The 13,419-nt window shown below is 48.5% G+C and overlaps 1 protein-coding gene across 11 annotated transcripts in view; it reads right to left on the reverse strand.

The window, feature by feature from the left end:
- Fhod3 (formin homology 2 domain containing 3) overlaps positions 1 to 13,419 on the reverse strand; it is a 424,496-nt gene that overhangs the window by 43,075 nt on the left and 368,002 nt on the right. For all 11 annotated transcript variants that reach the window (XM_075969157.1, XM_075969155.1, XM_075969156.1 and 8 more), the window contains 2 exons: positions 6,296 to 6,574; positions 1,625 to 2,502 (listed from right to left, as the gene is read on the reverse strand). In XM_075969157.1, the coding sequence (XP_075825272.1) occupies positions 1,625 to 2,502; positions 6,296 to 6,574 (1,157 nt within the window). The remainder of the gene's footprint in view (positions 1 to 1,624; positions 2,503 to 6,295; positions 6,575 to 13,419) is intronic.

A 13,419-nucleotide genomic window follows, 5' to 3' on the forward strand; every position in this document is an offset into this window, starting at 1 on the left:
GGGATGGGGGTAAGGGGAGATGGGGAGAGAAAAGTTAGAAGGGAAGGAGGTGGGGCCTTGGGGAAACAGGAGGATTGGGATAAAGGAAGGTTGGACAGGGGAGCACGGAACCACAATTCTTAGTGAAGGGAGCCACTTTAGGTTTGGCAAGAGACCTGACCCTAGAGGGGCTGGGCTCCCAGGTGCCCAAGCCGAGGTCCCCAGTTAGTTCCTTGGGCAGCTGAGGATAGGGAACCTGATGACCCTAGCCTATAGCAATACTGACGAATATCTTGCATATCATCCTAGAACCTTCATCTGGTGATGGATGGAGATAGAGACAGAGACCCACACTGGAGCACTGGACTGAGCTCCCAAGGTCCCAATGAGGAGCAGAAGGAGGGAGAACATGAGCAAAGAAGTCGGGACCACGAGGGGTGCACCCACCCACTGAGACAGTGGAGCTGATCTATTGGGAGCTCACCAAGGCCAGCTGGACTGTGACTGAAAAAGCACGGGATAAAACTGGACTCTCTGAACATGGCGAACAATGAGGGCTGATGAGAAGCCAAGGACAATGGCACGGGGTTTTGATCCTACGTAATGTGCTGGCTTTGTGGGAGCCTAGCCAGTTTGGATGTTCACCTTCCTAGATATGGACGGAGGGGGGAGGACCTAGGACTTACCACAGGGCAAAAAACCCTGACTGCTCTTTGGACTGGAGAGGGAGGGGGAAAGGAGTGGGGGGAGGGGGAGAAGGGTGGGAGGGGGGGAGAAGGGTGGGAGGAGGGGGAGGGAAATGGGAGGCTGGGAGGAGGTGGAAACTTGTTTTTTTGTTTTGTTTTGTTTTTTTGTTTTGTTTTTCTCCTTTTCTCAATAAAAAAAGTTAAAAAAATACTTAAGAGATGTAAAAAAAAAAAGAGAGAGTACTTTCTTATACCCCAAATTCCTAAGAGAAGGTAGCTTCTAGCCTGTTTTTAATGTTCTCTATACCCTGACTCACACATTTTGTGGGCTGAGATACAAAATGGAGGCATTATTGAAGCACTTCCCTGTGGGAAATATGATCCATTGTGCAATTTCTATATCAGAATTTGCTGACCATGGTGTTATGTCCAATCATTTTATTATGCTCCCCATGAATAATTGTATATAAAACCAGCATTAACAATACTGCAACAGTGATGCCTGCAGGTTCTCATGAACTCATAGAAAATAAGATTCAGTATGTCGGCTCAGAGAATTATCCAAAGAGACTAAATTATCTTCTCTAAAAATCACTGAGTGGCTACAGGTAAGTTTAAAGCGCTTCTATGATCCCAAACTTGAGATGACATTATATGAGTACATTCAGGGCACCGGTAAGCAAAGAGGTTCAGTTCCTCAGGAGAGCACTGATTTGCTCCTGGGCTACAGGGCCATCCATAATTAGCCATTTTGCTTTTTTCACGGGTAATCTGGTGTGCTACTGTGCATTTTTGATGTACCATAGATCCAAGGAATACTATCCGAAAAGTTAGACTTCTTATCCCAGTGGACTGCTTACTAAACAGCTAAAGCAGCGCAAACGAGCATGCTTCGTCAAGAACCAACCTGTCCAGCTCTTCTCCTCTGCTAATCAAGAACATGCCAGGGCCCAGCCTACCTTGGTGACAGACAGCTCCTTAGACTTGGACTCAAACAGGTGCTCTAGTCTGGAAGTGTCGACCTTGATGGGTTCCAGTTTTGACCACAGGAATTCCCTGCATCGGCGATTGTTCTTATTCGGCCACTCAAAGGGCCGGACTTCATTCCAGAATAGCCGGATAGTCTTCTTTTTCTTGGTGAATGCTGGCTGACCCCTGGGTACCTGGGACCACCCTAAGCCCTGAGGAGTGCTGAACACAGGAGAAGCCAATAAATTACCGGGGACTGGTGGGGGAGGCACAGTGTCCAACAGCGGTGGAGGGGGTGGGGGTGGCAAACCCAGAAAGGTGGGAGGGGGTGGAGGGGGTGGCCCTGGGGCTTCACGGGGGCCAAGGTCCACATCTAGAACATCGATGTCATCTTCCTCCCCCAGATCAGTGAAATCCATGTCTTGGATCCTGAGCTCCCTCGGATTGGCCATCAGCTGGTCCCAGATGTAGTCAGACTCAGTCTTCAGTTGCGTAGGGGTCGTGTCTGGGACCTTGTCCTGAGACTCTGCCTCGGGAGACGTGGACCCTCTCCCCAGGTCCCCACTGTTGAATTTCTCAGCAAAGGCCTTTACACTGCCCCGGTTGTCCAAGCAGCCAATGTCCACTCTCTTGATGCTCTCCTCTGGGGCCTGAGAGTTGGCCTGCAGGGTGGATATCCTGGTGGCGAGACTGGCCACTGCCTCCACCTCCTGCACAGCCCTCCCGGGTTCGCCGTCACCCTTCTCCTCATCATCTGTGGACTTTCGGTTATGGGCATACAGCATGTCCAGCATGAACCTTTTGCTGGTAAGGATGTCGCCACACTGTCCATTCACACCCACATCCTGAAGGCTGGTGGACCATAGACCTGAAAGGACATGGGAAGGAAGAGATAAGAAAGAGGGCAGGGCCTCCATTCCACAAGAAAACCAGTTATGCATGAAAACGGGTGGACACACAGGAGCAACTCTGAAGAAAACGCGAGAAAAACAAGGTAATCAAAGCAGATGTTCACAGCCGAGGACTCGACTCTTCCAAACGCATGCGCTCCTGGTTTCCACCTGCACTATGTAACTTCCTCCCTTTCTTCTGCTGTGGCAGGGGGGCAGAATCTACCTCCACCATAGCTAAGGGATGTCCGTCCTATCTAGACGAGGGAAGGCAGGAAGTACCCGCCTGGTCCAAGGCAACTAAGCGCTAGAAGGACATCTCTTCCCTGGCTCTACACAAGGCCATCAAGTTCACAGTCTCATCTCCAGAGGACTTAATGCTACTTCCTCCAAAATGCTTCCCCACGGCCCCTCTTTCCCTTCACTTGCCTGTACAGCTCATCCTCTGAGCTGCCTTGCTTCTATAATTTACCACTTTAACAGATGAGGTTTGAAGGGGTCTGCCATTCAACCTCCAGCCTCCTACCTGCATGTGAACTCAGTCACAGCCTTTCTCTTGTGACAGTCCACAACTGTCCCTTAGTAGGACTCTACGTATGTATTAGGACAGCACTGGGGTAATTCTCGGCCCTGCTTCTTCCATGACCCTCTCATCAGTGTTTCCTGCCCCTCCCACTAGGTCCTTTCTGCCCCTCCCACTAGCTGGTCTCCCCCCCCCCTTCCTCCCACTAGGTGGTCTTTTCAGGCCCTCCCACTAGGTCCTTTCCGCCCCTCCCATCCCGTAGAATTTTCCTTTGGCATTGATATTAATCATGTATTTTCCCATCTTACAACCTCTCTTGACTCCTCTTACATCTCCACCGCACTCCCAACTTTTGATCCGTTCCTTTAAGATAATGTTGCTTCTAAACACTGTTTTGCTCACTGCTCCATCTGCTTTGTGATCCTTCCCAGGCAGTGCATCCAGGCGTCCTGCTGATAAACCTTCTTGCCACAGCCAGAAGCTAGCCTTGCTCCCCATGCCCCTCTCTAGCTCAATCCCAGCTCAAGCCAGCATGGCTCTCCTTGCAAACAGGGACACTGCTTTGATAGCAGATAAGCCGGTCTTTCCCAAGAGATGGTCACATTCTTTCTCCATTGTTTGGGAAATGCTGGCTTCTCTTATTATGACAACAGGGTGGTTAGTTTTTAAAAAGTTGGTCTTCTTGCTTATTTCTTTACTCATTTAAGTCTTGTGTATATTTGGGGTGTGTGTGGGTGTATGTGTGTCTTTCTTGTTGGCTTCTTTTGGGGGGGTGAGTCTTTTGTTTGCCTGTTTCTTTTTTTAAAGAGAAAGAGAAAGAAAGAGCAGGGAGTTGGTTGATTGAGGGGGTGGAGAGATCTGGGAGGAGTTGGGGAGAGAAAAGCATGATCAGAGTATATTGTATACAAAATTTGCAATAAAAATGGTTTTGTATAGGATGCATACAATAGGTGAGTTTCTAAAAATCCACTGCTAATCTTTTAATGTAAACTAATGACTGAAATGTTAGGACTTAAATGTGTTGTTTTGTTAATTTATTCCTTTTGGTTTTCTTCCCTTGGTCTCCAGTCGGTTGCTTGAACATTAATTTTTTTTTACTTCACCCTGTTTTAAATAGTGTTTACTATCTAATAGTGTATTAAATAGTATTTAAAGTAATGACTCCACATATTATTTTTAGTGGTTGTTCCATGTGTTACAATAAACACCCCTAAATTATTCCAGTCTACTAGTACTAGTTTAACAATATAAGTTACTCCGTCCACCTTCTGTCAGAAACCATTGAGACTTTCATTTCAACCCCCAAGCTTCTTCTCAGTAACCTCTGGGAAGATTGTGTTCTGAGCACACAGCTAGGAAATAAGGGTTCACAGTGAGCAGGACAGATATCCCCAGCTCTCATCCAGCTGATCATCAAGTATCATATAGCAAAATATGATAAACATGTTCAGAGCTGAACACACAAAACAAGAAGAAAGGTGCCTGAAATGAGTTGGATCTCTTCCAAGCTTTACTTTGGGTGACTACAAATTCACTTCTTAGTAATAGATACAGTGCTGCTAAAAGTAGGATTTGGGCCATTTTAAATTGTCTCTAATTTTAATTGTCTTGGTGACTTTGAGGAACAGCAAAAGCTGTCATGACAGAGTGGCCTTGACTCGGCTGCTAAGGAGACTGTGAACACTGTGGAATTTCAGGAACAGTAAATTTCCACAGATCTTCCCAACACTGGAGGATGCAGAGGAGTCTCCAGGAACTCCAGTTTCTGCATCTATACACTTGGATCTCACTTGCTCTTTGTGCAAAATTAATAGTCGGTCCCTGGGAGCTCAGAGGTTCCATTTTTGCAGTTTTCCTTTTTTGGAAGAATGTTACATGCTCAGATCCAAGAAAGTTCTGTTCCCTGTTTTAGTTTTCCTAATCCAACTTGTTGAAGTGTTTTAGGCTGCTGAGCCCAACTATGATGAATAACTCATAACGCTACTCATAATACACGAAAATCGGTTAGTACTAAAGCGACCCAGAACTTATCTTACCCCCTGACACTGTGATTGTAATTCTGTTAAACTTGAGTAGCACATCTAGTGTTTAGAAAGAACTATAATACTATTTTGAGGAAACTAAATAGTACTTCTCAGCATATATGTATTCAAATAAACAAGCTCTTTAGTGCAATACGTTCTAAGATATACACTAATAGTCTGAGTCTTGTTACATCATAGTGATAAATCATTTGTAAAGTCGAATTCAGTAGCATGTTCTAACTGGGAAAAACATAGGCAGTAACTATTTTGACTAGGTCATTGATGGATCTGTTGGGAAAGAGAGCAGTTTCATTCATTCACTAAATCTTCTGGGCTTCAGAGACTATAGTATCAATTTCTGGCTCATGGCACGGAATGGCAAGGGGAACCTTGGGATTTGAGTGTGGGCTCTGATGTGTGGTTAAAAGAAAGTCAGAGCATAGTCCATGCCTTCACTAGTAAGGGATGCTATACTTTACCACAAGTCATGCATGAGAAAACCAAACCCAGTGCTGTCACTGGTAGGACGAATTACCCTCTGAACCAAGTTCTAAAGACCCAGTGAGGTCCTTCGTGGCCAGGTACACAATCTAGCTTTCTTCTTGGTCCCTGACTGTAAAGATCTCAGTCATAAGTGAAAGGAATGGATTTCAGAGGTAACATCAAAAAGACAGAGTAATATAAGGAAAACACATAGGTTACATTAAAGAGCGGGTCTAAGTACAATGTGTAACACTACACCTAAAGCCTGTATGTGCTGGTCCAGTTTGTCAAATTCTCCTCCATGCACTGTTAAGCATGCTGTTTGACAAGTACTCGATCAATTTCTTTGCTGAATCTATTTTGGTGGCAGTTTTATACACTTCCCTCCAACAAGTCTTCTAAGGGAACAGACAACATGACGACAAACCAATCGGGAACTGGAAAGGGCCACATTTGGTATCATCGGCCTTGAGACAGATCAAAGGAAACTAGTGGTTTCTTTTCCACATCCCAGTCCTTGGCACAGTTCTGACGTGTGGACCCCCTTCAGCACCTGTGGGAATGAGAGATCCCACAGCACGGGAGGAGGTCACAGAGCCAGAACTCTGACTCGCTGTCACTGTGAGACAGGCGGCAGGTGAGGAGGGAGTGAGCCTTTCCCACCGGTCACCTTGGAGGGTAGCCTGTGGCCAGGTTATTGTCCAGCAGGACACCAGCACGTGGAGAAGGGGTTTCATTTACCTGTCGTCCTGTCTTCAGACAGCTTGCCTTCCTTCTCTTCCCTCTCCAAGGTGCTACTGGAGGATGAGATGCTGGAGGCCGAGCAGTTGTCCCTCTCATTCACCTCCTCATTTTGCCTCTCTTTTTCACTCAGCGAGGCTCTCTCTTCAGGCTCCAGCTCCAGCGCCGGCTCTTCTTGGCTCTCTGCACCCTGGTGGGCAGAGGTTATGTCCCGGCTGGCTTCATCAGCACCCTGCCCAGCTTCTGCCTCCAGTTCAGGCTCGTGGTCCTTATCGCTCACTGATGAAGACAAGAGTAGAGATTATATCAACAACAGATTTCTCAGGGGCGCAGGAGTCACACAAGAATTGGGTTGGATTCCACTGGGCAAGGTCTAAGAGTAGCCCCAAGACTCCTGCTAGCGGTTACTGAGCTAATGTCTGCTTCTGTGACCAGGACTGGGCAGGTGGAGTGCGAGTCCACTCAGTGAACCTTAAAATGTGGAGGAGTCAGGCAAGCCAGCTCCAGCGAGGGGAGCCTCTGAAATTGGAGATGCCCAAACAGCAGCACAAAAGTACCAGCAGGCTTAGAAACCTGAGGACCCCACATGTACCACCGGCATTCCAGATGAAACGGGCCATGTGGTAGGAATACAGGTGGCTTCTGTAAGCTGACAGGACACCCTGGCTGGCAGCCAAAAATGAACAGGGACCTGCTCTACAAAGTCACACTGAGCAAACCTGGAAGATGTCTTCCCAGGTCTCCTGGAGATCAAGGCCCAGCTGACCACACACCCCCAGCTGAGCCGTATTGGGAAACTACAAGACAATATGCAGGTACCATTTTCAATCAAACACAGAATGGAATGCACAGTCTTTGGGAGGGAAACAGCAGAACCCACACTAAACCAAGCTGACCAGCAAGCTGCAGTCCAAAGCTTTTTGACATTTAGGTGTAGGGGCATTGCATTTGAATTTTAATAAATAAAACTTGCCTGCGGTTCAGAAAAGTCAGTCACACTGGCCAGCCTTACAGACCAAACCATAATAACACACACCTTTAATCACGGTAGCCATACTAGTTTGCCATAAAAACTGGGCGGTACATGACTTTAATCCTAGAACTAAAGAGGATTATAAAACAGGAGGAGATAACTCTCAGTCACAGTCTTAGTCTGAGATTCTTGGAGACAGGATCACTGTTTCAGACTGAGGTAGGTAAGAGCCAGTAAATGGCTCTTTTGCTTTTCGGACCTTCAGGTTAGTTTTATTTATTAAAATACAGGTGAAATGCCAGTACATCTAAGGGTTAGCCCAGCAAGGCCAATCCCCCTTTGCTTACACACTGCTTACCCATGGTGTGAAGTTAGCCCTCGATTGCAAAAACTGCTTCACGGACTCCTTTGGTGTCTCACCCTTGAGAAACCCAAGCCTGCACTCTTGTCTACACAAACGTTCTTTTCATAGGTATCTTTCTTTCTTCTCCCTATGCTTAAATATATTTCCCCTTTCTTAATAAGCTCCAACTTTGCTTATAAAAATACTTTTGAAGTAAGTATTGGGTTGGAAAGATAGCTTGATAAATAGGAGCACTTATTGCTTTTTGTAGAGGACCTGGTTCAAATTCCAGCACCCGCATGGTGGCTCACGCCATCTGAAAACCCAGTTTCAGGAGATCCAAGAGGCATGCATGCGGTGCACAAATATACATGCAGGCTAAATATTCATACACATAAAATAAAATAAATTAACTTGTTTTTAAGAAAAGCACTGGGTATGGTGGCTCATGTAATCCTGGTACCCCTGAGAATCTGTGGCTAGCAGGGCTACGCAGTGAGTTCCACAGCAGCACGGGCTACACGGTGAGACTCTGAAAACACAGCAAAAACTGCAATAAAAGGACCACTCGTGGGCAGAGGCCACGCAAACCTGTGAAGGCTGGAAACGTGGTGCTAGTGCCACATGCTGCTCCAGGGTGCAGGGAAATGGCTGTCTGCCTCACACCTGGTTTTGCTGAGCAAAGCTCTCAGCTCTGAGCTTTGGACAAGTAACAAAATGACTGAGAATACAGAAACCTCCAGGCAAACGCCATGTGGATAGGCCAGATGAGGTCGGGTCCCTCCTGAAAGCAACCCCCTGCATGAGGCTACAGTGCTAAAACTGCCAGTGTCTAGGGACACATGCACAGACAAACAGACACACAGACACACAGAGACATACACACATACACCACACCACTCAAGTTGATGAAGACCTTCAGGCAAGACTGAAAGAAACCTCTCCCTCCCTCTCCCTTCTCCCACCCCTTCTTTGGAACATATTGCTGCCTTCAGGGTGGGGGAGAGGTAGCCACAGGGTACTTAGGGTTGGCCTCTCAGCCTGTGGGTGAGCCAAGCTCTGCCTTTACCACAGGAGGAAAAACAGCCTTCACAGGGCAGAGACCCAACCATCATCAGCTTCTTAGCAGGAAGTCACTGTGCCAGGAGTCACTGGGGACAGCACCCCATCCCTGTCTGGTACCTGTGTTATGCTGGGATGGATCAAGGATATGGGTAGGGGCAGGAAGGATGAGAAGGGCAGAGGAAGGGCAAGGGAAGAACTGTGGCCTTTTCTTATACTCTGGACACTTCCCAGCCACCAGAGAAACACCCTGTGTGGACCCCAGGGTCCTGTGTGGACCCCACAGTGGCCTTCAGGCATGAATTTGGGGTGGGATAGTGTGTTTCTTCCCCCTGCTTGATGGATGACCTGCCATATGTTTATCCCTGGGGTCTCTCACTTAGCACAGGAGCCTGCTTTAGAGCCCAGAGGCTGTCCCAGACAGCCAACTTTCCAAGAAAAGATGTTAGGGCCGATAGCAGAAGGAAGCCAAAAAGCACAGCCCTTCGAGCTCACACACCTGAGAACAGGCATGCCTTGCACTGTCCCGTAAAGGTAAAGCCCAGGACATATCCTGGGAAAGACTCAGTATGGCCTCCGGAGAAGCCCGTTTTGGGGTGGAAGGATCTCGATGCTAATTCCTTTTTCATTTGGTGATCCAGTCTTTAGCAGAGAGAGACAAACCTCTGTGAGCTTTACACGCCAGGCCGAAGGGGAGCATGAGCAATGGTGGTGTCATGATGGGGCTGTCAGAAAGCATATGTGGACATGCACACGCACTTCAGAATACCCACATCAAATGAAAATGTGTCTGCGACAGCCTAGCATGTGGCCTGCACTTGGGCATTCATGGTGAAGCATGTGGGGGACCTGGACAAGGGTGTCTTCCAGTGACTCTGCCCCTGGCAGGGTGAACTAGAACAGCTCCCCAGCCCCTGGAGACCCCGCAAAGGAGAGGGAATACGCATGGCTGCTGCTGCCTGACTGTAGCTGGCATGGACCACCTGTGCCGTCTCATCCCGCTTAACCCACAGAACTCAGACAGCAACTCAGGCCCTGGTTGGCCAAGGGCTGTCTGGACAGATGTGGTAACAGATGTGTTAGGTCTGGATGAGCCATGCACTCCTGGGAAGAAACAACATAATGCCACCCCAGCATGCCAGAACCTAACTGCACGGAGGCTGGGCCGTTGATCTGTGATTCCAAACATTGGGGGATTTCTTCTCATGAGTTGTAGGAAGGCCATCATCTTCAAAGTCACCTCCTGCCTAGAACACGTGCCTCAGTGTCCATAGGGTCTGGCTAGAAAGCTGCGGCATGTGGGGCTGTCCTGACTAATTTACGAGCTAATTAAGTACTGCTCATACTTGTCCACATGAAACAAAACAAGCAATGAATTAAGACTCAAGTCAGCAAACAAGAATGGAGGTTTGTTCCTAGGAGCATGCAATGAGCCGCCAGTGATGTTCAACCCCGTCGCCCCTCTGCCTTCAAAAGTTTACCACGCAGTGACGACACTGGCTAGAGAGCCTTGTTTGGGGAAGTTAGGCTCGTGTGTGTGTGTGTGTGTGTGTGTGTGTGTGTGTGTAGGAGGTCACTGGGCAAGATGACAGGCAGACCGGGAGGGAGCAGCAGGTCATGGTAGACCCCCTTCTCTAGCCATCTTAAACCGAGCCACAGCTAGGGCAAACATTCTTTAAGGACCACATCTTCTCTTCTTTCATCTGAGAAGCCCTGTCTGGTGCAGGAACCAGCATTCCCTCACAAAGTTCCTGTCACTCCTGGTCAAGTACCTACGATGACACCGAGACACAACACTAAATCCCACCGTATTCTCTGTCCTCTTTTTCACTCTCTTTAATCAGGGCTTCTCTTAGCAATGCCTCTCTTCATACACACAGCCATTGTTTTGGGGTTACTCTTCCTCTGAAGGGCCTCTTGCCTTGTGGATAAATAGCAGAAGTATCCTCTATCCCAGAGGCTTCAGGACATAGAGGAGGCATGGAGTCTGTAGTCTGCAGGAAACAAAGGTTTTCATCAATGCCTTGGATGAAAACAAGTGTTTCTGCCTCCGGGCTACCCCAAGTTCATGTAGTTAACAAGCATTTCTCCAGTTCAACAGTAGTGTCGGTGGTGACATGGACAGTGATGCCCAATCAGCTGCACTGTGACACCAATGATAATTGCACAGGGTGAGAGAGAAGAGATCCTAAAGTTTTGCAAGGCAAGGCACAAAAGTCCTATTGCCCCATGGGAATGGCATGATGCCAGCCATTTAGTTCCTACTACACAATATAAAACTTCTACCATCAAGATGCATGTTTCAGTGTCAAGAGCACCATGCCCCGGGAAGTTGATGCCCCGGGAAAGGGTAGCAAGGCACTTTCATGAAGTCCAGATGGGATCTATAAGTCCCTGTTCCAAAAAGACATTTTAGCAGTCTCGGAGGATGAGGAGGAGTTAAAGAGGCAAACACTGTGGTGAGAAGGGAGAAGAGCGCACACAGAAGCCTGGAGCGCATGCTATGTGGGAGCTGCTCAGCTGGCTCAGCTCAGTCAGAAGGACTTTGCCAGCTATCTAGGGCTAGGACTACTGACCTTATGTGCTTAGAAAAGCACCTGAGAGCCTGCCTGAGGGGCAGTGACGGCTGCTTTAGGTAGAGAGCAAGCATGTGTTATGCTGTCTACAAGCTCCCCGTCTATGCCTCTGTCAGGCCGAGCATGCTTCCTGTGGGAACAGCTAGGCTTAGGCATAAGGGTGAAGCTCCAATCAAAATGGACTAGAGTCAGGTAGCAACCCTGCAAATGATGAGACTGGAAATGAAGACTAGAAAGAAGCAAATGCCAGTCAAGGAACCTCCACAGGGGAAGAATGCTCATAACCCAGAATTACCCGGGACAGGTGAAAAATTGAAGCTCTCCACAGGGGAAGAATGCTCATAACCCAGGACTACCTGGGACAGGTGAGAGATGGAAGTCCTCCATGGGGGAAGACTGCTTATAACCTAGTACTGTCTGGGACAGGTGAGAGATGGGCCCTGGACATTGGGATGGTTTCCTCCCAGGTATCAGCTAGAGGAAGGGCTATGCTGAGTTTGAGGGAGCAGCCACTGTCAGCACCCTCTGGGCCACACTTACTGAGTATTTTGTATAAAATGTTTGCTGAGGTCTTCCTGATCTCTCCATAGGGAAAGCTCTGTGATAATCCTCAGAAGGTCAAGGCAAGGGGCTAGGGATGTGCACTTCAGTTGGTAGAGTATTTGCCTAGAATGCACAAAGGCATGGGTTCCATCCTTGGTACCACATTAAAACTTGATGTCATGATGCATACCTATAATCCTAGCAATCAAGAGGTAGAGGCCACGAGGGGACAGGGAGGTAAGAAATTAGAAGTGATCCTGAATTATGTAGTGAGTCAGAGGCTAGCCTGGACTACATAAGAAAGACCCTGTTGAAAAGGGGGTGCCTCTGGTGGCTGGCTCAGACAGTAAAGTGCTTGCTGCATGAACATGAGGATCTGAGTTGATATCCTCAGCACCCACATAGAAAGGCAGGCATAGCACCGCACATCTGTAAACCAGCTGTGGGAAGACAGAGACAGGTAGATTCCTATAGCCATCTGCCTAACCAGTCTAGCTCAATCAGTGAGCTCCAGGTTCCAGGAGAGGGTCTGTCTCAAAAAGTAAGGTAGAAATAACTGAGGAAGAAACTTAACACCTACACATACACATGCCACACACAGATACACACACACACCTGCACACATACACATGCCACACACAGATACACACACACATCCCTGCACACATGCACATGCACACATGCACATGCCACACACACACACCCCTGCACACACGCACATGCCACACACAGATACACACACACACCCCTGCACACACGCACATGCCACACACAGATACACACACACACCCCTGCACACACGCACATGCCACGCATACACATACACACACACACCCCTGCACACATGCACACATGCACATGCCACACACACACCCCTGCACACATGCACATGCCACACACAGATACACACACACACCCCTGCACACATGCACATGCCACACACAGATACACACACACACACCCCTGCACACATGCACATGCCACACACAGATACACACACACACACACCCCTGCACACATGCACATGCCACACACAGATACACACACACACCCCTGCACACATGCACATGCCACGCATACACACACCCATGAACACGCACACATGCACATACCACACACACACACCTGCACACACGCACATGTCACACACACACACCCCTGCACACACGCACATGTCACACACACACACCCCTGCACACACGCACATGCCATACACAGATACACACACACACCTGCACACATGCACATGCCACGCATACACACACACCCATGCACACATGCACATGCCACACACACACACACCCCTGCACACACGCACATGCCACACACAGATACACACACACACCCCTGCACACACACACACCTGCACACACGCACATGCCACACACACCCCTGCACACACACCCCTGCACACACGCACATGCCACACACACACGGTCAGAACATCCCAGTGGGACATTATGCCAATGTGGCTGGGCAGAAGGGGCAGGGTGGGGTATGGTACCTCTTTAGCGTGTGTTCATCAGGATTCCACCCCCGCTCATGGGACCACCATGATGAAGCAGGTACCTGGGGTAGGGGCTGCCAGGATGCCAGGCACTTGTCTTCACATCCTGGCTAGAAAGGA

This window comes from Microtus pennsylvanicus, chromosome 4 (assembly GCF_037038515.1).
Source record: "Microtus pennsylvanicus isolate mMicPen1 chromosome 4, mMicPen1.hap1, whole genome shotgun sequence".
NCBI lineage: Eukaryota > Metazoa > Chordata > Mammalia > Rodentia > Cricetidae > Microtus > Microtus pennsylvanicus.